Consider the following 26,612-nt stretch of genomic DNA (forward strand, 5'->3'; position numbering starts at 1 on the left):
GCATATTTTAGGCACAGATGTAAAGTGGCTCTAAAGCCAGTTCTTTAAATGAATGCATATAATACATTAAAGTGATTGTAAAGCTTGTGTGTGTTGTTTTGTTTTTAATTAATATGCATTAAGGTAAAAAACCTTCGGAGTGCAGCTCCTTATGCTTACCTGAGGTCCCATCTCAATCCAGCGACATGCATAAGAACCACAGCTCTCCAGGTCTCTCTCTCCTCTCTCTCTCCTCATTGGCTCATACAGCAGTCGGAGCAATTGCCTCCTGCTGCAGTCAATCACAGCCAGTGAACCAATGAGGAAAGAGCGGGAGTGAGTGTACAGTCACAGTGAGTGAACAATTTCCATTCACAGGAGTGCAGCTCGGAAGCGAGCTTGAGATATGATGTGTTCTTTACCTCCTGTGTGTATATTTAGGCTGCAGAGACGTGAAATGGTTCTTTACCTTAATGCATTCTAGTAACAGAATCAATCTTTCAGGCCTCATGTACACAGGGCATTTTCTTTTCCTTTCCTGGGTGCCTTCACTCCAGGGGAGGAAAAAGCAGCATTAAAAAGCTCTAAAGCCATATTTTGCAGACACAATTAGGCAGGTCAAGCGTCTAGGCGTTCATTGATTCCATTGGCCAGTTTGTTAATTTATTGTGGCCATTGGAATGAATGAATGCTCAAGCATATTTGTGGACATGTTTAGGCACGTCAAGCACAATGCTCCTCTCCTGAATGTGCCAGCGATGGGTTTTCTTTCTGCCTGTAAATGCCTGTGTGCTAGGACACATAAGCTAACGTAGAGGGTCGTATAGAGGCCTTAAAAGTGATGTTTTTATGCCCAGTGTGCATGAGGCCTGAAGATTAAAGTGATGCTAAAGTTTTGTTTTTTTTCTCGTAGCCTTCCTAGCGGTCTGATTATGTCAGTATTTCTGTGCTCAAAGCAGTACATTTTTTTGCATGGAAATATGTATTTTTTTTATTGTAGGCCTGTAATTTTTAGGAATAACTCACTGCAATCTGTCCGAACAAGAGTCTAGTAAACATCCCGAGTATGGTAAAATTTGAAACACGAAATCATAAATTATAATTTAATAATCATAAAAAATAATATAATAATAAATTTAATTCAACAATGTAATCAAACCAAAAACACTGAAATTTGAAATATAGCGCAAAATTCGCACATTGCTGAGCAAAGTCGCAAAATCGTTTTCAGTGTCTGATGACAAATTTCCCCACGAATCATTATCACTCAATTCTGCAAGTAGTTCTAATTTACTATCGCTGTTCTCTAGCTGGTCTAAAATCGCTTTTGACCGAAAGGGGCGCTTTTTGGACGCCATGGACATTTTTCAGTTTCCAGGCAGAAAGAGCGGTAAAAATGCAGGCAGGGCACAGGACAAAGCACTAGGGACAAAATGTATATGAAATGGTTTGATACAGTAATGTTTTACTATGTGATTTTAGTGTATTTAGTGAATGTCACTTTTTCACATGTTTTTAATTTCCTGCCTGTTCCGTCCGCGTACGTCCTGACGTCGCATGAAACGGAACCCAGAAGATAGATGCCGGCCTTGGCTGGAGGACGTTGCCGGGGACACTGCAGGAGGGACATCGCAGGAGCGCAGGACAAGGTAAGTGCAGAAGACATCCCGGAGCAACGCTGCAAGGTATTCCCGAGTGTAGCTCGGGGTTACCGCTTGTGCTGAAACTTTACCCCGAGCTACACTGAGGAATACCTCCAGGAAGGTTAAAAATAACAAACCTGTCATACTTACCTGCGCTGTGCAGTGGTTTTACACAAAGCAGTCCAGATTCTCCTCTTCTCGGGTCCCCCTCCAGCGCTCCAGGTCCCTCCTATTGGGTGTCCCTATAGCAAACAGCTTGTTATGGGGGCACTCAAGCAGGCACGCTCCCCAGCTGTGGCTCTGCATGTCCATTCACACACAGAGCTACAGCTTGGCCCCGCCTCTCCTGATTAGCTCACTGGCTCCAGCTGATGCCTAAGCCAATCAGGAACGAGTGTCCCCAGAGAACCGATGCTTTCGTGGACATCGCTAGATCAAGAGGGGACTCAGGCAAGTGTTAAGGAGGGCTGAGGGTGTTGCTACACACAGAAGGTTTTTTTACCTTCATGCATGAAAGTAAAAAACCTCAAGACTTTGGAACCACTGTAACTAAAGGCAAAACATTTTTTTTTTTTTAGGATAGAATTTTTAGAGGTATTAAAACACATAAGGTTTTTATTGCTGTCTGTGCCCCAATAGAGAGATCCACCCTCTCTATTTGTCATGTTTACTGTTATCATCAAAAGTGGAAGTAAAAGAAAATCCCAAATTTTGGGTTGTCCCCAGAACATTGAAAGAAGGGAATTCTTCCAATGGAGACACTATCTCTGGTACCCTGGAGACAACCAGGGATTGCCTCACCTTGAAGGGATTTCCACTCATTTCCTGTTTTAGCTATGGGACAGGACGCAAATTGAAATCTCCCCAATGGAACACAGATGGCAAAAAAACTGACAGTGGTTATAACACTCCTTTACTTTATCCAAAATTAGAAAAAAAAGTTTAGCTTTAGGCCTTCAGTGACCTCTGTATTTGCAAGCACTTTGGAGCTATTCATCCTCTTCAGAAGCACTGAATACATTGCTTTCTTCTCCTTCCCAGCACTAACGTGACAACTTTTCAGCCTCATCTTCAATGCAGCCATTCTCAGTCAGGTTTCTGTAAAAGCCCAGGGTATCTCCAGATATTGCCAGAGGTTTTCTTGAGCAGTAACTAAGTGATCTCACAGCTGCATAACACCAGTGATACTTTTAGCTGCCTGTAAAGATGGTTCAGACTACCACTGCAGGGGAGGCATTCTTTTCAGTGGCCACCAGTGTAAGGGGTATTCTCCCTGATCTCCAAAAAGTCGGTTTTAGCAGGGATTCCTGGAGGCCTGTACATATTTTCAAGAGTTCCTCTGGGGTAAAAGGTTGAGAAAGGCTGCTCTAATGAAAACACAGTGCAGGGGAGCTCAGCTGCTGAGAAAATTACTTGAACAGCTTATGTTTCTGCTGAAATTATGAGGATGAATTGCTCCACAGTGCCTGTGACTATAGAAGATGGTATGAAACTGTTTTGAAGCTCCTTTAGTACCATGTAAATGACTTGATTGTCCATTGTTCCACTTTACAGCAAACCAGACACAGCAGGACTTTGCAAGAATCTAAATGTTTTGTCTTTCTTTTCATTGCTGTATGGTCTGTAGTGTCAGATCTCACAGGCCAGTTGAAGTTTGACAGTTGCTTTTCTTTTACATTTTTCATATTTCCATGAGAATATTTCATGGACCAATTTGTGGATACAGTGGGGGAGATTTACTACAGCTGTGCATAATAACCAATTTGCTTCTAACATCAGCTTGTACAATTAAGCTTTGAAAAAAAAAAAAAACTAGAAGCTGATTGGTTACTATGCACAACTGCACTAGATTCTGTGTGCACCAGTTTTAATAAATCTCCCCCAGTATGTCATATATTATCTTTGGTGAGATAAAAAAAAAAACAATTGCAACATAGGCCATCCAGTGAGTTTGTTGTTCTCAGATAGTCTAAGTAGGTAGATGGACTTGCGTGGTAAAGCACAATAACTTGCACATATTGTATAGAAAAGAAAGTGCTTTTTAAGGGTTACAGGTTAATTTTATAGGCAAAAACAAATTGTAGCGGTCAAAGCAGATTATGCACTCTACTGCTGATATTTCATACTGTAGAGCTTTCACGTAACACATCCTATTGCACTGGAATGAGCCATGTTTACTAAACTTAAAGCAGCCTGTTGAGCAATGTCTATCAGGCCTGTTGCTGTCTGCACAAGACTTGAAATATTTGCCTTTGTATTTACTTTCCTTGTTAAGCCAAGTGTTGCCCACTGTTCCAAAGATGCTTAGCAGGAGGCCTGAAGAGCATACTCCCATTTAGTACTAACTTGGCAGCACTGCTGTCTAGAGAAGCAAGGGTTTTTTTTGTTTTTGTTTTTCGTTTAAAGTGGAAGACTCATCCTAGAACGACTTTATGAATATTAAAGAGACCTATATAGCACATACTGTATGCCTAAATGGCATATGTGTTACACAGTATGTGCACCATGTTTGACTGTCCGCCCTCCAGTTGTCCAGTAATCAGCATTAGAAACTGGCAGCCATCTACCAGCAACACCATGAAAATCATAGTTTTGCTCAGCTGTCTAATACTTTTACAGGGCTATGAGGAAGCGTTTCCCAGACAGGCTTTGCAATCACAAGACATGGGTAACATGGGGGAGGTGGATGGCTAAGCGACACCAAAAGTTGCATAGTGTCATTGGTAATTTCTGGCAGTTTCCGATGCTGATTGCTTGGCAACTAAAGCATGAACAGTCAAATATGCTGCTATGCATTTATTAGGATGCATGTATTATATTTCTGTTTAATGTTCATTGGGTAATTCTAGGATGAACTTCCACTGCTAGCACATATTTGGCATTACTTTAGAGGAGATTCACCATGGTTTCAGCTATATATAGGGTCTTATTATGTATCTTAGAAACCAATATCATTAATCCAGTGCAGGTTAATTGGTAATGAAGCTGAATGTTCTACTTCCTTATATGTTTTGTTAATACTGTGATTTAGAAGTAATAATGCATGGCTCTATAGTGGAACTGTTGGCTACATGCAAATATCCACACAGCCTAACTCATTAGCTATGATTCTGCTATTCTGTGTTGTAACAGCAGTTTTAGGCTTAAAGCTGAACTCCAGGAAGAAAAACTTTCATTTAACTATATCTCTGCATAGTCACAAAAGCTATTGTTTCCAAACCAAGATTTTGCCTTGTAAATGTTTCATCTTTAGGCTGCTTTCACGCTGATCCTCTGTGGTTTCTCCCGCAGCGTGGGTGCTGTGCAGTGGATCTGTAGTTTTCATGGTGGTTACCCGCACTTTACCATAGACTTCCATTAGATTGTGAGGTTCTGGAACATTTTCCGTAAGCACAGTAAAACCTCCCAATCCGATGGAAGTCTTTGGCAAAGCATGGTTAGCCCGCATGAAAACTGCATGCACACTGTGCTATGGAGTGAAGCAGTCTTACTGTTCCAGTGACAGTAGTCACCAGGACAATTAGCTTTTCTTACTCTATGCAAAAAATATGTACTTTGGCTTTAAATACAATTTAGGCCCCTTGTAACATAAATGTCATGCTTGTTCTGTGCAGGAGTTTTGCACAGAGCAGCCCCAATCATCATCTTCTTGGGTCACCCACTGGCACTCCTGGCTCCTCCCTGCTACAGGGACATCCAAGCAGACTCGCTTGTGTCCATTCACACACAGACCAGTAGCTCAGCCGCGCCCCACCCCCCTCTCTCCTCATTGGCTCACTGGCTGTGATTGACAGCATAGGGGGCCAATTATCAAAGTACAGGTAAAAATACAAATATAAGGCCCATGTAACTTAAAGTACAGAAAGGAAAGAAAGAAAGAAAGAGACTTTATCCCTCTAAATCAGAATCTTCAAGCTGGGAGGTACAGGTTGATTCAGTAGAGGACAGCCATGGAGACCACATTTTATGAAATTTCTAGGGACAACCCTTATGTTTATAAGTCATTTCTTCCCTTTTGAGATTGAAATTGACTGCATCCCACCATTGGGAAATGGAAGGGGGTGTGGGCAAGAGCCATTTCTATAGTATTACTTTATGGGCTGGAAACTAGGCCCTAGTCCAAAGCAAACTGACTTCGGCTGGAAGTGTATCTTCCAGGGAAATACCTAAAATAGCCAACTTTGGGTCTAGCAGTACCTGCATAGCGCAGATACTGTTAAGTATATAAAAAATGGATGTCTAATAACAGTGAAGTTTAGGGCATTGTTACAGCATATGAATAAGAGTACTTGTGATGTTCGTACATCTAGGGCAGTTAGGAGATGGAGCTTGCCCCAAATGTTTGTACCTTCTGTGGCATATAGTGCACCCTGTGGAGGATAAATAATTGAGTCAGTTTTTGTGAGGGAGACAGTGAGACCTGAGTAACAACTTCCAGAGCCTGGGTCCACTGATCATCATCTATAGACTCTAAATCCTACCGCCACAATTGACTACTGTTTACTTGTAATCGAGCTCTAGCTGCTGTCTGGAGTGTAAAGTACAGATTGCCTGTCAACCCCCGCTTGGAGCAAGTTGTAGATACAGCCATATTAAGAATCGAGTAAGGGTTATATTTAAAGGGAAAGATGCAGATTGATTCTGCAGGGCATGACGTAATTGAATGTATTGAAAAAATAATTTTTTTAGGAACCTGGTAGTGCTTTGCCAAAGTACTAAAAGGAATCAACATGTCTTTATCATACATCTGGTGAAGTAATAATATACCAGCTCATTTTCAATACTCAAACCCTTCAAGTTTTGCGAGTTTCAAGTGCCTGTGAATTATTCCAAATAGGCATGAATTGGGTATATCAAATGTAATGTCCCCAGTGGAGTCTCGTAATTTGTGAATTAATAAGAATGTAGGAAATTCACTTTTTTAAAATGGAAATGATTAGCCTCCACTAATGTTACTGGCGCAGCTGGGGAAAATTGAGATAGTATAATACAATGTATGGGGTCTTGAAGATATACATTATGCCAGCCATATAAGTACTGCAAATGGGAGGCCAGATAATACAGTCTAGCATCGGGTATTGCTAAGCCTCCTCCATTCTTGGGAAGCTGGAGTGTGGTAAGTCATATTCTAGGACGGCTGTTCCTCCATATGAGGTCTCTAAAGAGGGAATCAATTTTCCTACTGATACATTGAGGAAGCCATATGGGACAGTTGTGTAAGAGATATAATAGCTGTGGCATCCATGTCATTTTCACTAGGTTAGCTCTACCCATAACCACCAAGGGCAGTTTGCTCCATGTCTTACCAGTTTGTCTCAGCTTAGTAAGTAAGGGTTCCAGGTTTCTATCTAGATAATAAGACACCCGTAGTGTTACAGTGACCCCTAGATATATGAATGAGGAGACTATGGAGATTTGAGATGCAATGGAAGGCAGAGCTGCAGACAATGGGTCAAGCGGCATGAGAACTGATATGTCCCAGTTTATGGTAAAACCGGAGACGGAGCCATAAAATGTTATAAGGGACATTTCAGCCATCAACGAGGACGTCCCAGAAATAATAGGGTGTTGTCAGCATACAATGCTTATTGTCCTCCCATGTTTAACTATAGAAGCCAACTATGTTGGGGGACTGTCATACCTCTATAGCCAAGGGTTCTAGAGTTAAGGTAAAAAGAAGGGGGGACAGTGGGCACCCCTGCCTTGTTCCTCTGTGAAGTTTGCTATAGACTTTGACAGCCTACAGGCAGCTGAGCTGGGTGATGTACCTGTCCCTCCCAGGCTCACTAAAATGCCAGAAGGGATTCATCGCAGCTAGATGCACCTGTATGCAAAGGGACTTAAGCCTAGTACACACGATCAGAAAATTGTACGAAAAATACCGCTTTCGAATCGATAGCACACTAATCTGATCGTAAGAACACAGCTTTTCTCTGAAATTGATTGAAGGGACAAGCACAAAATTGTATGATTTTTGTTTAGTCAGTACAGTTTTCATCAGAAAATACAATACAAATACATTACATCACTTCCGAATTTTCTTTCAGTTATACAAGAATTTTCGTAACTTTAGTAACCTCTTCACTTACAATATGAAACTAGCATGCAATAAAAAACAAAAAACGGACGATTGTCCAATATTCTCATCATGTGTACGGGGCTTTAGATTTTACACCAAAACTAATACATTTGCAAATGTATAAAGGGAAATAAAAGACAGCGGTCTACTTTGTACCAAAATATAGGTGGTAGAGATGAAAACCCACATGTGAAGTGATGTGGTAGAGATGAAAACCCACATGTGAAGTGATGTGGTAGAGATGAAAACCCACATGTGAAGTGATGTCTTAATATCAGTTATTAAATTAAATATTCACTGTGATGTGTTTTATGCATATTTTAAATGTTATTTCCTCTGATCTGGTTTATGAATGGCATGCTTGCTGTCAGTTTGACACAAACTACAAAGTATTCAGTGATCTAGTTAATAAAACTGGGTTACATTTTCATTTTCAGATGATCCCGAAGGTGCTTTTGTACCTCCAGAATTTGATCTGACTGGTAACACTTTAGAGGTAAGTCACTTTGGAACAGTTTCTTATATAAAAAACAAAAATGAAAACAGTAACTCATAAAGCAACTATTCACATTCTAAATAGGTCTTTTATATTTTAATTGTAGGAAACATTAACACACTGTACGTAGGTACAAAGCTAATGGAAAAGAGAAAGTTCACCCAACAAATCTATTTCAGTTTTTCAAAGTGTGAACTAACTCACTAGGTCCTGTTGATGTCTTCCTATGGAGCAGGCTATACAAGTTGTATGTAGTCGCATCTTGTAGCAATCAATAAATATATAATATATATGTATATATAACAAATATATGAATGAGGCATTGTGTGATTATGTACTCTTGATTGCTACTAGATGCTACTCTTGTGTAGCCTGCTCTATAGGAAGCCATTTGTTTACTGATCATTTGCTACACCTAGAAATGCAAACATTTACATTGCAGCTTACCATTTCTTAGATGTGGTATATGAATTTGTTTTCTTTTTTTACGCTTTCTTTCCTTTATTTTCATCTGGTGGGCGTGCTAGTAAGTCTGTTGTTTTTCAACAGTACAAGCTGTCCTGCCAATGTAGCAGTTAGAGTGTTGAGACAAATCATTTGCCACTATGAGGAATGCTTACAATGATCAGCTTTTATTCATGTAAAAATAGATCCCAAAAGAAATAACAGCAGCTGTGTCTGCTTGTGTAACTGCAGTGTGAGCTGGGGTTTGGCTTTAATTTTCTAGCAAATCTAAATCTGCTGGTACATCTAACACTCCCCTCCCCCCAGGCTGAGAATGCTGCTGTACAAAGGTGCCCCCTGTAATCCTTTAGAGTGGAAGCATTCTAATACAGGAGTTGTGTTACTGGCCAAATCACCAGGTATAAACAGAGGGGAAAGCCTAATAAAAGGAAACTAATGCAGCCACCACATCTAATGATTGTTAAACTACGATATATTAAATTTTTTAGGTTTGGGTTTAATACCGCTTTAGCTCATTAGCAATTTTAGTAATAGGATTAAGCTACTAAAAATTGTATTAGCCTATTCAGTTGACTGCCAGCGAATGGTTAAAGTGACACTAAACGTTATACTTATTCTACAAACATAATCCATACACATCCGAAATTTGATCAGTGGGTGACCTTGTCGGCACACCCAACATTCTTCATTTGAAAATTGAAGGAGCTGTTGGAAAATGTTGGCCGAACAGTGCCTAGTTCCAATCAGATGTAGGAACTATTAGTTTATTCTGACAGGCGGCTGTTCCAACTGTTACAACACAAAAAAACCACAGTGGGAGATTCATCCATTCACGCTGTTTAGTGTGTTCAGCAGAAACCATCCGTCTATTAGCCTGTGTGTTTAGGGCTCTGTTTGACAGAAGGCGGCCTTATGCCCGTCTTCTATTGGATGGTCATGCTGGAAAACCAGCATCCGATCAATGCTCGCAGCCATTGGCTACAAGCGTTGATCTGTGTATTCTGTCGGGGGTGGGGGAGGGAGGAAACTGTTAGTGTTTACCCAGCTTTAGTCTCCCTCCTTCTGCTACTAAATGGATGTTCTTATTCTCCCAGTTGCATGGTAGGTGTGCTAGTATGGGAACTTTAGCCTGATGTCTCGTCAACAGACTTTGAGATACACAAAGAACTGTTAGACAATGGAAGTTTAAATCATCTATCAGAATAGAAAGTTTTATGCAGACTTACCCTTTAAAGGACCCTTGTGAGAAAAGCATGGTGGCTGCCATTTCGGACCTCTCTTTGGCTGTTGTACTGGCCCTCTTACCTCCGTACTTCCAGAGTTTCTGAATTTGATAAAGTGTATGGTATGCTACACCTATAGGAGCCGCTGGATAGGATGGATCTTCTGTTCTTTGCCTCATCCTTCTCAAGAACCTCAGCCCCTCCGACACACCAGGCTGAGTGTACAAACGTATCATGTTCCAGGAAATTACTGCAAGTAATACTTAGTACCCAGTAGTAGCGCTATGTAAAAGAACATAGGCATCAAACCTGGTAGTAAAGGAAAACTTAATATATTGATTCACAAAGTATGGTTGGTAACTAGGCAAGCAGAACATTTGAGATACAAAGTGATTAACAGTAGCAACTGGGAATAAGATGACACAGCGTCTAGATCAGCTTGAACAGTAGCAAGACCACCTCAAGTGTAGCAGTGAGTAGTCAGTTTACTGTGGAATGTTTATTTTATTGTGTTCAGTGTATAAACTAAAACACCCAAGGGCTTAATACTACTTTAATGTAATAACGGAAGGTTCATGTAAAGCAGTAAATCTAAGGCAGGCCATAGATGATGTGATTTTCTTTTCTGCAACCACAGGTTGCAGGAAATAAAATTGTTTGATTCCCCCATCAACACAGTGTTGTTGGGGGAATCTCTCCTGCGGTGCTATTGTGTTCTTCCAGCAGGGGGTGGCTTGATGCAGGGAGAACACAGTGAATACTTCTAGCAGCTGTAGCCCCTGGCAATATTTGCATGCTAAAAATTTGACATGCTGGTTGTACCCAAGTGGATCAGTAGATCCACTTGGGTACAATCAGCCTGCTTCTAGATGGATCGAATCTCAGACGGTCCCTGCTTAACTAGAATTATCTATGGCCAGGTTAAGAGTGGTCAACCAGCTAACAGGAAGATAGGTGCCAGTGCCGCACATGAGATTTAAGACCATTTTACACGAATGATGGCCTTTCAGCCAAACCCCCACCCACCATTGGTACCGATTGAGGCATCATATGACATCAGATTTTTAACTTGTTTTGATTTTGATGTGTCACCCTTCAGCTTTTTTTACATTGTTTCTTCATGCTAATTTAAAGGCTAAGTTTACCTTTTCAGGTAGAATTCCACCTTTTGTAATAAATAGAAGCATTTTCTAATGTAATTCCTGGCCCAGGCATCCCAAAGTGCTGATCTCTCACCTCATCTATAGCAGCTTTGGAATTTCATCTGTTTCAGTGTTTGAAAAATGCTTTTTGATTCCATCACTTCCTGTAGATTGTATCCCAGCATGCACTTCCTAGTTGCATCACAAGTGGATGTGTTAGGTCATGTTCACCACTCCTGACCCCACCTCCCTTATTACTATACCCACTTTTGTTTTATTGCCTCACATTTTCTGTGCAATCTGATTGTCCTTTAGATGTACCATCAGCTATCCTTTAGATTGTAAGCTCTACGAGTAGGGCTCTCCTATTCCTTCTGTACTGAAATGTATTGTAATTGTACTGTGTATAAAGGTGTATAAAGTCAGCTATATACTATACAGTCTAATTGTGCAATCTCTATACGATCTCCTTTAGATTAACCAAAACTATATAATAAAAGGACACAAAATCTATCCAATCATTCCTGTATCCAGTAAGGCAAGCCCTTTCGCTACATAGTTGATGATAGATCTAAAGGAGATTGTGTAATCACATTGTATAGTGCGTTTATGTGACTTCTGTTTTCAATACTAAAGCTTTGCTGCACATAGGCTGTGATTGCTCAGCTCCTGCACACTGTGCCAAATCAATGAGCTATGCAAGATGAGGTAAGGAAAAAAATTATGGATGTATATTTAGTGAGAAGAGTAATTACCTATTGCTTTGGAATGCATGAACTTGCAGAGGTGGGTGGGAGCCATCTCCTGAAGGAGGAGGGCAGGTGCAGGGTGTGTGTTAATGAGGTCAACTGCTGAACTAATTCCTTCTATTGGTTCTCCTGTCCTGAATACCAAATTCAGGACAGCTAATGGAGGAGTTTTCAAAAGGACACTGCTCTGTATCTGAAAATCCAATTTTCTTTATGCAGGCACATATATACTCTCTGGGTGCAACACTGAAAGCAGCAATAGAATATGTGGTGGACCCGGACTCGCAAACAGAATTCTTTCAGGACTTAAACTTATTGCTGGATTCTATGCAACAGGAAAACCCAGCAAACAGACCGGACATTGAGGTAAATGTGAGCGTTCTTTATTCCCATAGTTGAGTGAGTGCATATATTTGCCCAGATCTTGGTTGTTTATCTGGTAAACTTTCATGTATATTACTTTTGTACTTGTTTCAGTTTAAGCTAAGTTTAATCCTGCTTTTATTTTGCCTTTCCTGGTTCTTATTTCTCCTCCGATCAACATACTAATGGAATTCAAATTTTAAAAAAATGTCCATTTCATTGCATACCTTATTTTGGACCCAAAGATGTCATCACTGGTTCCCTGTTCTTATCTATGCAATGCAGACAGGTTATGGGTGGTGAGAGGGCTGGCAGAGTGCTGTACTTAGTTTCCTGAAAACATTACAGCATCCTGCCTTTGTACTCCTCTAAAGAGACCTTAGCTCTAATGCAATTGTTGGTACTTAAAAGAAGTTTCAGAAATATCAAAATGCCTTGAAGTAGGACTTCCCCCAGCCATGAAGTGAGGCGGGCTCTATCTGATTGGCTCTGGCTTCTAATGCACACTGAGGAGCCCATTGTATGCTGTGAAATCGGAATAAGCTATATCAGTATAGGAAGCCTGAAGAACTGTGCAATGCTAAATAGAAGGCACTTACCTTAAGTACATTAAAGCGATTCTAAAGGAAAGAATTACAAAAAAACTAAACAAAAAGGTTCTACTTTAGCAATGGTTTTGCACGGAGCAGTCCTGATCCTCCTCTTCTTGGGTCCCCTGCCGGCAGTCCTGGCTCCTCCCTCCCTTTTGCTACAGGGGCACTTGAGCAGGCTCGTTCCCGAGCTGCGCTCTGTGTATCTATTCATACACTGAGTGCGGCTTGGCCCCTTCCCCTGCTCTCTCCTTATTGGCTCACTGGCTGCATTTGACAGCAGTGGAAGCCAACGGCTCCCCCTGCTGTGTGAGCCAATGAGGAGAGAGACCCAGGAGAGCCGCTACTCTCATGCATATTGCTGGATTGAGATTGGGCTAAGGTAAGTATAGGGGGGCACTGGGGGGAGGGGAGCTGCACCCATGTTTATTTTTTACCTTTAATGCAAAGAATGCATTAAGTTAAAAAAAAATCATTGAGCCTTTAGAACCACTTTAAGGTAATGCTTGCTTTATGATTAATGTAAGCATCAAAACATAATCCTAAAGTGACTCTTTCAAAAGGGGAGAACAACTGCAAGGCAAGCAATTAATGTTCCCATATCCCGTTACTTGCCCTAGCAAACTCTCTCTTGTAGATCTTCAGCTGCTTGCCTTGGTTCCTTCTGCTGGTTCCTATGTCAATACTGCAAGCTATAGTGATGTGTGCCTGGTGGATGAAACCACAAAGCACTGTGGGGGATGCTAACATCTGACACTCACAAAGTTTTGAATGTAAAAGGTCTTTCCGCAAGAGTATTTCTTCAATGCAGTGAAGTTCGCCCTCAGTGATGTCTGATTTTAATGCTTATTCACTGCTTTTTAAAGGCTAAGTACACTTTTTATACTATGTTACATCCATATTTAGGGTGTAATACATAACATGACCCCAAACTTCCACTTACGGGGTCTGTTGGTTTTTCTCCACAGTGGCTCCTATCACTTTTTAACTTTGCATGGCTCAGACATGTCATTCCTTCCCAGCATTCTATGAATGAATAAACTACAAGTCTTGTCTGCCACTGCAGCAGACAAACTTGTAATTATCAGTGGAACATAAGTACAGTGATGACCCCAGCTCCATAGCTGAAAATAAGATCTGAAGCTGGACAAGGAGCCTGCAGGTGCCCATGCATTGCACTTGTTGCAGTTACAATGCTGTGCAAGCTTATATGCAAAAAATAAAAAATGCATAAAGGTGGACTTTTAAGAATATGTAAACTTCTAAGGAATAAGTTCACCTTTTCATGAAAAATAAGAAACCAGAACCAACTCCAGCTATCCTGGCCACCCCCTGGACCCCGCTAAACAGAGCAACCGTAATGCACTGTACACTGCTATACACAGCCCCGAAGTGAGTATCCATCATAATGCACTCATTGGCCAGTGCAGCCATGTGGACCAGGCTGACCAACAAGAAGTCGCTTCTTTGGGTAAAGTGTCCCAGAAGAAAGAAGCGCTTCTCTGTGGTCAGCTCAGTCACATAGACCAATGAGTGTTTTGATAGATACTCACTTCTGTATTGCAGTATATGGTGTACGGACTGATACACCAGCGGCACGGGGCATTATGGCTGCTACGTGCAGCAGGGTCTGGAGGAGTGGTCAGGGTATTTGGACGAAAAAGGTGAATTTACCCTTTAAATGTGCTACAGTTGCACATAATCTGCACCTCATTGAAATAAAACAGTGGTGTGAATGTAACCTTAAAGCAGTTCTTCAGTCAAACTAATGTGGGGGAGTAGGGAGATTATTTTATTCTGGGGAATTAATCTCATATACATTCCTTAAAGAGGAGCTCGAGTTTTCCCCAGAAAAATGAAAATTCAGTTGCAAAAACTGTAGCTGCCGACTTTTAATAATAGGACACCCACCTGTCCCAGGAACCAGCGGTGTCCTCACTCGGCCAGCTTCTTCACTGGGCTTCAGTCCACAGCGCCACCTACGTAACCGTAGACAGCCGGCTCTGACTGCTTGCAAATTTACAGCCGACTGCTCACTGTGCATGCGCAAGCCCCACCTCGCTATCTGGTCCCATAGCTTTCTGGGACCTGTGACATGTTCCAGAAGGCCATGGGGGAAGGAGGAGGGGGCTGAACTTCTGCTCAGATCGCTTCAACGATCTGACCGAAAGTGGGGGAGCAGGTTCGTGCCAAAACTAGGTACCTGCTCGGGGGGAGCAGGTACCTAGTTGCAGGTACCCCCCCCCCCAAAAAAAAAAAAAAAATAAAAAAATCAAGTGGCAGATGTGAAGGAGGAGGGAGGAAGAAGAAGAGTAGAACTTCCCCTTTTGGTTGACGTTCTGCTTTAAGGATACTGGTAAAAATTATTTATCTATTGTGGATGACTCTGGTACAGTTTAACAAGTTTAGTTAGAAATGTAAATATGTTTTTTCCTCTCTTGGGTGTGACATTTCTAGCAAAGTGCTGTCTTTGTATCTGTGCTTGTTATGGTAGAATTAAAAAAGAAAAATAAAGCTTTATTGATCTATAGATGTATGTGTGAAGCATGCAAAATTATCTTTATGGATCTCATATGAAATAAATCTTCTGTGCGTACAGAGCATTATATCCCAGTGTGAAGAAAAGCTTAACTGTTCCTCAGCTTCTGTATGTCGAAGCCTTTCATCCATCGGAAGAAGGGTCCTCTCCATAGAATCAGTCAGCGCTGTACAAGGTAAATCTTCTGTGCTGATGTATCTTGATCAATAGCTGCAGAAATAAAAATCTATGTAGTGATGTAAGAACTCTGGCGTAGTCAGATAATCTATGAATGTCTGTTCCTATGCTCCTCTCTAATTTAAAGATCTCATACCCCCACCACCATTCTCATGTATTGTTGTATTTGGAAAGTATAATGCGTATGGGATAACATAAACTCCTTTTTTTATAGAATTGTTCTTCTTTTTACCATGATTTAAAAATACCCAGAGACATTGGAAAAGGCATAACTGATGCTATTGACCTGCATTGTTAAACTGCTTAAGATAACTCCATTTTGTCGTAGACTTGTTCTATAGAAGGCTGTTCTTAATATTAAAGTGGGACTATAACAAGTAATTGGGTAAACAAGGTAACGTGTTTTTTTTTTTTTTTTTTTTTTTAAAGCAGTTAACAGAGCAGTAGGTGTTAGGCCTCAGGTCCCCTCTGACTCTCAAACTGAAGCGTAAGAATCAAAAGTAAATATAAATCATTAAGGGTAACAACATAAGTATTTGGCAAGCAATCTTGCACAATTATAATACCTTTTGCACTCAAACCAAATCTTACATTTTACTGTGTTTACAGAAACCCCTGCCAAATATGAACTTGGCAGTATTAAGACTCTTGCACAAGGCCCATAGTACGTTGCCGGGTACACATCTGGACACTGCAACATTTTATTCTGTTCAGCTATATGCCCTAATGTACATCTGTGTGCAAGAGCCCTTTATACACAACACTTGCCAGTTTATAAATGGTGAACAAAAACTCATCTCCAGTCTGGACCCACCAGAGACCCAGTTATTTCATCACAAGGTGCCACCATCTTGACTCACTTATATCCTAGCGAAGGAGAGGCTAAGCTGTGAGTTACAGCCCACTCATCAAAAACATTTCTGCTGCTCTTGTGGTAGCCACGTGTCATTGATTTCTGCAGAGTAGTAGGCATATATCAACAACCAAGGGGAGTAGAAAGAGGTGGGGGTGAAGGTCTAGATGCTGACATGTCAAAAAACTTAGAATGTCCATATCCGTTACAATGCTGTTTAGTCTGCCTAGACTGTCCATTTAAAAACAAAGAAAGAGAGAGGCAAACCGTTGTTTCAAGAGTCCGCGATTCTCAATTTTTAATTAAAGTGTTAAAGTCAATTAAAAAAGAAAAATAAACATGTCATACCGGCTCTGTGCAGTGGCACCCAAGCAGGCTCTCTCCCAAGTTGCTGCTCTGCATGTCCATTCACACACAGCCGTGGCTTGGCCCCCCCCCCCTCTCCTCATTGACTCACTGGCTGTGATTGACAGCCAATGTCTCAGCCAATGAGGAGGGAGAATCCCTGGAGAGTTCAGGCTCTTGTGCACAGAATGCATAAAGGTAAAAAATCTTGAGTCTTTACAACACCTTTAAACAGCAGGGCAAAAGAGACCCTTGCCTTTCAGGGGCCAAAGTCTTGTTCATCAGGGTTCTGACAAGGCAAAGAATTGAGGTGCAATTGTGCCCAACTACGACCAAGTGGTAGGGAGTGAATAGTCATAACTGGCCCACAGAGGCAGGCGCAATTTCACATTAATTCTTTCTCTTGTCAGAGTCCCAATGAAGGGGAATTTGTGTACCCCATAATGCATTTGCTATCTTTTACCATCCTGTTTACATGTGAAATCAACAATAAAGAGACTTTGAGAAATTTGTATGGGACCCCCCTTTTTTTTTTTTTTTTTTTAATTTTGGTTTTATGTACACTTCTCAGTTTGGGTGACCCCTATTTTTTTTTTGGGGGGGGGAGATGCTTTGCTGAGAGCTCTTGAATTCAAGGCATTGGGCATTACTAATTCCTTGTTATGAGTTGTGAATCCGCGTCCAGCACCTCATCCCCATTTTTCTTTTGTTCGCTTGATCTGTTTGTTTTTATGAATTATGAGGATCAGAATCTGTTTGCATGCTTAAAACGGAGTTCCACCTGAAAAAAAAAAATAAAAGTCCGCAGCTACAAAAACTGTAGCTGCCGACTTTAAAAATACAGACACTTACCTGTCCCTCGGTGCAGCGGTGTCCTCACCACCACTGGTTTCACCGGCCGTCTTCTCTCCCTGGTGCCGGCATCTTCAGTGTGGGCACCCAGCTGTGACAGCTTGTGGCTTCACAGCTGGGTGCCCACTGCACATGTCCGAGAAGCGCTGCGCTTTGTGAATGGCCCCGTAGTCTTCTGGGACTTGTCTTGTGTCCCAGAAGACTACGGGGAGGGAGGGGAGAGAGGACAACTTCCGCTTCCGATTGCCTAGGCGATCGCAGCAGAAGTGGGAGTGGGTACCTGCCAAATTCGGGTACCCGCTCCCCAAAGGTGCCAATTCTTAATGGGGAGCTGGGGACAAAGGCTTAAAACGGAACTTCCCTTTTTGGGTGGAGCACCACTTTAAGGTTCACGTAAATATTCATAATCTTGCATAGGCTTAATGGTTACTGGTTCCCTTATTGTCAGACCTTGCAGCATGGTGACATTTCAAAGAAAGATGCTAATTTGTCCATACAATTGCAGTTTCAGTTTATGGTGATTCATCCAAACACTAGGCAGAGCTACTTGTTGGCTCCTGTACTCTTTCTAACAACCTGCATCACTGGCCTATATAACCGGAATCTAGCCATGGGGATTCTGGGTCTTCGACTGGAAAAGCGGGTGAAAAGAATATTAATGAAGATAGCCCAGGAAATACAGGAAACTGATGTCACAAGCTAAAACAAGTACCCAGCATTCAGCCCTATTGGAAGGCACGGAGATATAATTATAACCTGCTTCTAACATTTTAATGAAAACAGATGTCTCTGTTGCATACACTTGGATGTATATGTGGAAGCCACATACCACATTAAGGTGTCTCTGCAAATTGTGGTCCGTACACTAATGTATGAGGATGCCAAGACTAGAACATATATAGAAATGATTAAATAGAGAACAGGTTACCCCAGACTTGTTTAAAGGCACAGGGTAAGTGTGTGTGTGTGTGTGTGTTTGTTTAAAACACATGCTGTAAAAAAAAAAAGAAAAGGAAAATTTACATGTGTTCCGAGTCTGAGTATGATCAAATAAAGCAGGCCTGGCCTGCACAGTTATGTTGATTAGGGACATATTATGTAATGGTGACAGGTTGTCTTAAAGTGGTTGTAAACCTCAGACCTGAAATATGAACAAAGCTTATCCCTCTATTGTGTGTACTTGTCTCAATTAAGAGCACTTAGTGTCATTTCTGTCTGCAGCTTCGTTTCTCTGCTATCAGCATGAGTCACTTCTGACAAGTTTTCCTGACACTAGGAGAAAATTGGTGACAGGGGAGGGACCTCCAGCTGATTGACAGCCTCAGCTCTGTTCCTGTGAGCTGTGTGAAGGGGGGGGGGTCCCTCCCCTCCCCTCCCCTCCCTTCCCTTCCCTACCCTCCCCTCCCTTCCCTAACCTCCAGTTAGCTCTCATAGCTCTTCTCACTGATCACTGTATAGTGTAACTCCAGCTTTCTACCCTCCTTTTTTCCTGATGGCTCTGACAAGCTTTATAAATTCTTGCCTTTGAACAGATGTAAAGAAGAGAAGACTGCAAATAAACAGGTACAACTTATGTAGGAGGATATGTTTAATCTCTGTGTATCACTTCAGGCCAGTCACTTTACTGGGTATATGTAAGGGTTTACAGCCACTTTAAGAGTGCACTACAGCTTATCATGATGTATAATTCAGTTGCAGTGTGGATCATTTACCCAATATTTTTCACATTTCTGCCCTGAACATCAATGCATGTTTTTAAGGTTTCAGAATCTTGATAGTAGTAGCAAGGTACTATGGTCTGTGGAAAAAAAAATGTGTGTCATCAGGAATAGGGGGTGGCTAAAATGTATGTGCTCTTAATATGCCAAAGTATAGAGCAAATCAATAAGACAAGCTAGCCACAATCCATGAATGTGCCTATAAACTATAGCAGGATAATGAAAACTATGAATGCCTTTAAGACATCAACCAGCAGTAGATACAATTACCAAGATATATTTCTAAAGTATATTTATTTCTTCCGGTACAGATGGCTGGGACAGTCTCTGGAAGGAGATCAACAAAAAGGACAATAGTTCTAAAGAACTTCCCAATGCAAAGGGAATGCCAAACCATATCTCTGTTAACGAAAGCTGCTTGTCTAACAGCTGCATAAATCATAATTCTACCTCATCACATGAAGGAGAAATTCAGAATGGATGGCGGGAAGTGGAATTAAAAATGGATAAGCCATGTTCCTCTCTAAATTCATTTGGCTACCACCTTAAGAAAAACAAACGGGAAAAGACAAAATTACCCTCATTTGAAAAGTTTGAAAACTTTGACAGGGTAAAGTTTGAAGATGAAATGGCAAAACTTTCTTTAAAAAGACAGCGCAAAAATAAAAACTCCACTGTGACTATCCAGGTTGACAAACATGCTTTGTCCCTGTCTCCACCAAGTGGAGAAATGGTCACCTTAAAAAGCTGGCCATCGGTTCCTAATTGTTTGTCTCCAATCGAAAGTATGGATGACCAAGAAATGTCTAGCAATGGCCAAGCAAATCAGTCAAAACATGTCACTTTTGATAATTCCTGCCTCCCTTTGCCATGCAATGCAAACTGTTTATCCCCTCTCGGACAATCTAAATGCCATTCTCAAGTTTCCTATGAAAATTTAGTTATGGCTCTTGAACAAGAAAACCAGCAAATGCTATGTATGGAAAATAAAAGCAGATCTCTAGAAAAATATGCAGATCCTGAGGAAATGGATTCAGAATTTGCACTGTTAAATAGAACACAACACAAAGTACATCAAACACTGATATCTCCACCACTTTATCGAGATGATGCTGGCTCTCTTTCAAGACATGTCAACAGTCCTGAGCTGGATGTAGACATCGATGGACATGAGTCAGATGCTTTACAAGATGAGCAGCAGGTAAAATTAAATTTTCCTCTAAAGTAAATCTATTTCTCATGCATATTTTAAAATGTTTACGGAGTTGTGTCTGACGTTTGACGTGTTCACTTAACTTATAAAATACCATTCTAAGAAGAAGTACATTGGTGTCTATGTTTTGTGTATGAAGATGGTTTTTTGTTGTATTTTATTTGCTTATAGTTCATTAGTCTGGTTTGGAGCATTCTGTGCTCTTAGTAAATGTTCACTGATAATCGTTCATTGATCATTATATAGTTTGTGTTGTTTCCTTCTCCCTTCTGTTCTGTGCTCATGAACTGACGCTTTACAAGCTTAGTAGGTTCAGTGAGCGTACTGATGTGCATTACTTTTATGTGGTTCTAGGTGTTAAGTTCCAGTGGGCTTCATTTGAGATCCAATTGCTGTAAAGTCAGGGCCTGCATGTCTTTTTGTTTTTTGTTTTTTTTCCGAATTGCCAGTTAACCCTGGCTAATGTTTACTAAACCTGGGATTAAGATTGATAATCGTCAACTTGATCAATGAGATACACTTGGCAAACTCACTGAAACATGAATGGTAGCTAACATAGCAAGAAATTAATCCTGATCAGAAATAACTTTTATTAAAGTAAATTAAAGTTGGGTACATGCAGATCAGTGCAGACACTCCAATCTGTAACATATTTGGCCACTCATGGGCAATAGCCAAATCTGCCTTACCTGGACAGTCCACATTTTGTGCACTGTCCCAAATTGTGTCATCTTTTCATATGCATTCCTCATCTTTTTTAATAACCTACTAAAGCTCCAGATTGAAGTGGGAGTTTAGTGAGACACTAATTATACTTATCTCTACTTCTAGCCCCATTGTATTCCTATTCTATCTGCCCTGTGAAATTAAAGATACTTACATAAAAGTTGCTCTGGTCTCCTCACATGATGAGGTCCCATTGTTGCCTTCAGTGTAGAGGAGGGACAGCCGACAACGGATGCTCCGTAGTAAGTCTATGGATGATGTCATTGTCCAGGCTCTACTCTAGAGCTCTCCTCTACACTGGAACTCTTGACTTCACTAGCTCCTGATCTCTGTAATACTGTATCCACCCCTGGCCACAGCTTTATGGGGAGTGATTATCATGAATCTGTATGTAGCACACATGTAATAATCAGAGTTGTGTTTGGGTGCTTCGTATTTTACAGTGGATTCCTCTCAAAGACATATTAATAAATTATGGCAAGCCTTTACAAGAAGATGAACTGTGGGCATTGTGTCATGAGTGTCTGTGTACACTGAAGACGTACATTGACTATCCAGGTAAAGTGTTACATTCTGCTCTTTTTCCAAAATGTTAAACTGTTTGATGTTCTTTGACTGCATTGTGGGCGATCACAACACACAGTACTGTATTATGCATGACATTAATTCTGAATGGCACCCCAATGCACTAAATTAATGCACCTGCACTACAGCATGTGATAGTAAATTGGGATCCTGAAAAAGGGTAAGATGGGGATTGTCACCCCCTTTGTGGTAGTAATATAGTTAAAGTGGAACTGCACTGCATCTGAGCACCACAAACCAAAAATGCTATTTGATTAATTGTTTATATTCAAAGTATTAAAAGAAAATCACCGATCCATCCATGTCTCCAAACTTTATTCTGCTGAGAATTCATTTTAATCCCCCCCCCCCATCCCTGGTATTTCTGGCAGTGGCCATCTTGAGTAAAGGTGGATGATTCATGTAACGTTTACTTCCTGTAATCCATCTGTCTTCAGATGGATTACCAAAAAACATAAAAAGCAAATGCTTGTGTCAGGTGCACTTGTATTTGAAAGTGATGATTGCATCACACATTATGTATCGCTGCACATACAGGAGTAAGAGCAATATTGCTAAGGATATCATTCACTGTTAACTCTAAAATGATGAGCTGTAAAGGCTTTTAAAGTGTCGCCTATGGACAGTTTTTGGTATTGTAGTTTTTTGTCATTTCATTGGTGTGCACAATTTTTGGGTTTAAAACATTTTGTATATATTTACTTGATGCAACCTCATCTTTTTAGTCCTCATGCACACTGGACATTTTTATAGCGGCTGGTTTTGGCTTTTGACATTTTTTTTTTTCTACAGCCAGTAAACCCCCCAGCATGTTATCCTATGTGTCCTGCACACAGACTGTAATCAGCGTTGTTTGGCAGGGGCGTTTTTTGGCTGGAAAAAACCCCCATAACTAGTGGGTTTATAGAGGAATTTTTTTAGCTGTAAAATCACTCTACTGCGTGGAAGATCACAGTAAATCGTGACAAACCAGTGTTTTTGGACTTTTTTTTTTGAGAAAAAAAAAAGCACAAAATGCAAACGCAGTAAAAACATTAAAAACTCAAGTTTTTTTTTTAACGTGACTTTACACAGCTAGCGTTACCAGCATTATTAAAACACCCAGTGGGCATGGAGCCTCATATTTGACCAAAAACAGTGCATTATATTGTGTTTGTGTCCACTAAAATTATTTTACATTTACTTTTTTTTTTCTACTGAAAATACAGATTTGATAATCAGCTGAATTATGTAAAAAATTGCACCTACCATCATTTTACTCTGGTCACTTAAATATACTGTATGTTTATTGCCTTGCTAATGAGTAATGATATACTTAACACTGTTAGCTGCATATGCTGTGTATTTATCTGAGCTATAAGTTTTATAGTGAGCTGACCATCAGCAACAATTTAATGTGTAGAATGGAAAACCTGCTTGTGTGTCTGCCGTCCTCCCAGCTTGAGAAGGGGGACCCTTATTATTTATGTCTCTGGCCAACACACTGACAGAAGGCATTTGTGCCACTTGGACAAAAGACTTTTATTGCTGGCAGATGATCAACTCATCTTGACGTAATGGCACTCATCGAAACCCAGGCCTGGTACTGGGTTGTGTGAAAGGATTGTATACTGCCTGGCGGATCCATTATACTGTATTGTGAGGCTGTGACCTCCTCTTTAGAAGCCCTGTCATTACTATCCTTTTAAATACTCAAGAAAAGCTTCTGCTCTTTCTTCTAAGGTAGCATACTTCCAAGAGTTGTCTTACTTTAAAAAAAATCTGTAGATAATCTGTGATCTGAGCGATTACGTCCGATCCTCCCTTATATGTTTTTTTTTTCGAAAACTCTGCTCCCAGCTGAAATTTCAGATTAGGCTAACTTGAGGTGACTTCTAAAATCAGAAAGAAGGGGAAGGTCAAGAATAAAGAAGGGAAAGGTCAAGAATAAGTGACACAGCCTCACAACTAAACTAAATGACACCTGACCTATGCTGACAAAAACGTGCATACCCCTCATGTGTTTCAAGCAAAGATCATTTCGACACAACAATTTGCATTTTTTTTTTTTTGGTGGCAATAGTTTGGGGAAGGTCCTTTTCTGTTCCAGCTTGAATGATGACTTTTCTCCTGTTCACAAAGCAAGCTCCATGAAGGCATGGTGTGGAGGAACTCCAATGACCTGCAGAGCCATCGCTTCAGCCCTGCTTAGACACCTTTTGGGATGAATTGGATCACTGACTGTGAGCCAAGTCTTTTCATCCAACATCAGTACCTGACCCCACAAATACTCTCTTGGCTGAACGTCCTTCCCAAAAGACTGGATGCTTTTGGGAATGCTCAGCCTTGAAATTTGGTCATGAGTCATGAGTTGGGTGGGCTGCATTTGCATGCCAAGCAGATCAAAGTAAGCAGCTCTAGTAAGGCCTTTATGTCTGTATGAACATAGCTGATTGGTTGCTATGGTTTACTGAACTTATCAAAGGAAGTACTGTGTTTAAAGATTGCTTTTAGTGATGTAGTAAAATAGAAAACAAGCTGATTTGTATCTCTTATTACTGATTTGCAGCCATTTTATGTCTGGAGTCAGTGCTGCTGAGTAACAGCGGAGAGGTCCTCTTTGTTACACATGAAAATGAAGGTAAATCATTAAGTCTGGTGGCTGTGGAATTCTTATTGCTGTCTTAGAAACCTAAAGCTTATGAGCAAAATTTTATAAGACCGTCAACCCCCTGTAATTAAATGCATTGTTATACACTGTTTTGAAATAGTTTTTTTGCAGCTTAAAGTTTTAAAGTATACCTGTGTGAGATATATGAACTACATTTACTAGCCACCTGCTGAAAATGCTAGTTGCCTTGCTTTTATGCAGATCATCTGGATTTTGAGTCACTCATTAAGATCAAGTATGCAGATCAAGAAAATTGGAGAAAAACCAGAAACCCTAATCTGCATGTTTGTTCCAGGAGATTGACTCAAAGTATTGAAGCTGGAAAATCATCATGACAGCCCAGCAGCTAACATTTTCAAAACACAAGGACAATAAAGACATTTTCTATGATTTTGCATGGTTGATTTTCTTTAACGGTCTTCAATGTTAAGCAGCTTGGGTGTTGAAGTGTATCTAAACCTGTTGGGCAAATAACAGCGTGTCTACCTGTGTAGGACTTTCTGTGCTGTTCTGGACCAGCTGAATAGCAGCTTTCAAAAAAAAGAAAAAAAAATAGCTGATGACATAATTGATAATAGACTATCATCAGAGCCTTCTCAGAGAGGTCGCTTTTAAGTGTTAAAGGAAGGCACTCCTGCACTGTACGGGACATCTTTTGTGAGATGTGAAATACTCTGCGTTCCCAGGATCTTGCTGGAAGGATCATAACATCTCCCTCCCCAGTGCAGAAGATAGGTTAAAGTAAGTATATTTTCTAACCTTTTCCACAGTTTTTTTTAATCTTTACAGCTGTAATGTTGGAATTTCTAAGGTCTGCTGTAATACGCAGACCTTACCTTTTTAGTGCAAAGTCCCTTTTTAAATAGAAACCAGAGAGGGAAATGGACAAGCAATACAAACCAGGCTTTGCTAACTGTGAGGGCAATCATTTTGAAATACAAACTGGCAATATAACGTCCTTCTTTTATAGTATACTAACTTATAATGAACATCCTTCTGAGAGATGATAAAATTAAGAAGTTCATTATCATGCTGTATAATCATTAAGCCTGCTACAGGCATGCTGTGGAAGGCCTGAGAAAATTTAAGGATGATGGAATGTGTACTTCTATTTTCAGATATGGAACTACTGAATTGATGATCTTATCCTCTCCGCAGAGCCTTCCGTTAAACTCTCTTTTTAAAAAATAAAAATCAGCCCATAGGAAGAGGGCATTCATATTTTCTGAACTGAAGCAGATAGAAATCTGCAATAACGTTTAGTAAAATTTTAGCAACGTAGCAGAACTGGGGATGCTGGTTTTATTTTGAATTAAAACGTCCTCTACATATATTCAGTTCAGTCTTGATTTTTATTACACAGCAAGTTTGTTCTGCCTTCCTTAAGGTGGTGTTTTTGCCCTTGAATATGACAGTTGTTGTCTGGGTGCAGCAGAGCAGAGAGCCCGGCAGAGCTTAGCTGTATCCCAGGGCCAAAAAATGAACATCTATCCCTGGTGTACATAAGAATTTATGTTTAAATCTACAGCAGGAAGGTAACATTCAGTAGAAAAACAAATCATAAATTGGAGCTATGCCCATGCAGCAATATATGTTTTTATGATTTTTGCTTGTTTGTGTGAGGGGTTCCACTGTACTTATTTTTCGCCTTATCCAAAATCATATGGGTGGGTTAACTGGAGTTGTACTCCTTTTTCCTTAGTTGTCTACACATTGAATGTTGTGTCTGGTTTTATTTTCAGAGCCATATGATGCATTTTGCGTTCCGCCGGAGTATGAACATGATTGCGATGAAACTGGAACAGAAAAGGTAGAACAAAATTCTTATGTGCTTAGTTTTAAGCTTAATTTAAAGCTGAATTTCAGGCAGTTAAAGGATAACTTCACCTTTTGGCAAAAAATAAAAAATGCACATTTTGTTGCAGGTAAAAATATATGCATTTATTATTTTTTGTTTTGGGAGCCTGTAAAGCATTGCACCAGCGATCAGCAGGTCACTGGTGCCATGCAGGTCTCCTGCTGACCTGTCTGTATATCTGCTTTCCCAGGTAAGCAGATATACTGACTGGAAGAATCAATGAACTACCACAGCACTCACAGCGCTGTGGTAGTTCACTGAGAACTACAAGCCGACGGCTGCTAAGGCTGCCAGGACATGTAGTTTTCTCATTCCCAGAGGGCTGTGAATGAGCGATGCGGTCAGGCAGGCGGAGCCCCGCATGGCC

At 40.6% G+C, this 26,612-nt stretch overlaps 1 protein-coding gene across 1 annotated transcript in view; it reads left to right on the forward strand.

Annotated features, from left to right (window-relative positions):
- Nucleotides 1-26,612, forward strand: part of KNDC1 (kinase non-catalytic C-lobe domain containing 1) — a 177,408-nt gene that overhangs the window by 44,002 nt on the left and 106,794 nt on the right. The window contains exons 3-9 of the mRNA XM_089690280.1: nucleotides 8,139-8,197; nucleotides 11,996-12,142; nucleotides 15,329-15,443; nucleotides 19,525-20,414; nucleotides 21,596-21,710; nucleotides 24,286-24,357; nucleotides 26,130-26,197. Of these exons, the coding sequence (XP_089546406.1) occupies nucleotides 8,139-8,197; nucleotides 11,996-12,142; nucleotides 15,329-15,443; nucleotides 19,525-20,414; nucleotides 21,596-21,710; nucleotides 24,286-24,357; nucleotides 26,130-26,197 (1,466 nt within the window). The remainder of the gene's footprint in view (nucleotides 1-8,138; nucleotides 8,198-11,995; nucleotides 12,143-15,328; nucleotides 15,444-19,524; nucleotides 20,415-21,595; nucleotides 21,711-24,285; nucleotides 24,358-26,129; nucleotides 26,198-26,612) is intronic.

Source organism: Staurois parvus, unplaced genomic scaffold (assembly GCF_062004578.1).
Source record: "Staurois parvus isolate SC_StPar_1 unplaced genomic scaffold, SC_StPar_1.0 ptg000525l, whole genome shotgun sequence".
In the NCBI taxonomy this organism is placed as follows: domain Eukaryota; kingdom Metazoa; phylum Chordata; class Amphibia; order Anura; family Ranidae; genus Staurois; species Staurois parvus.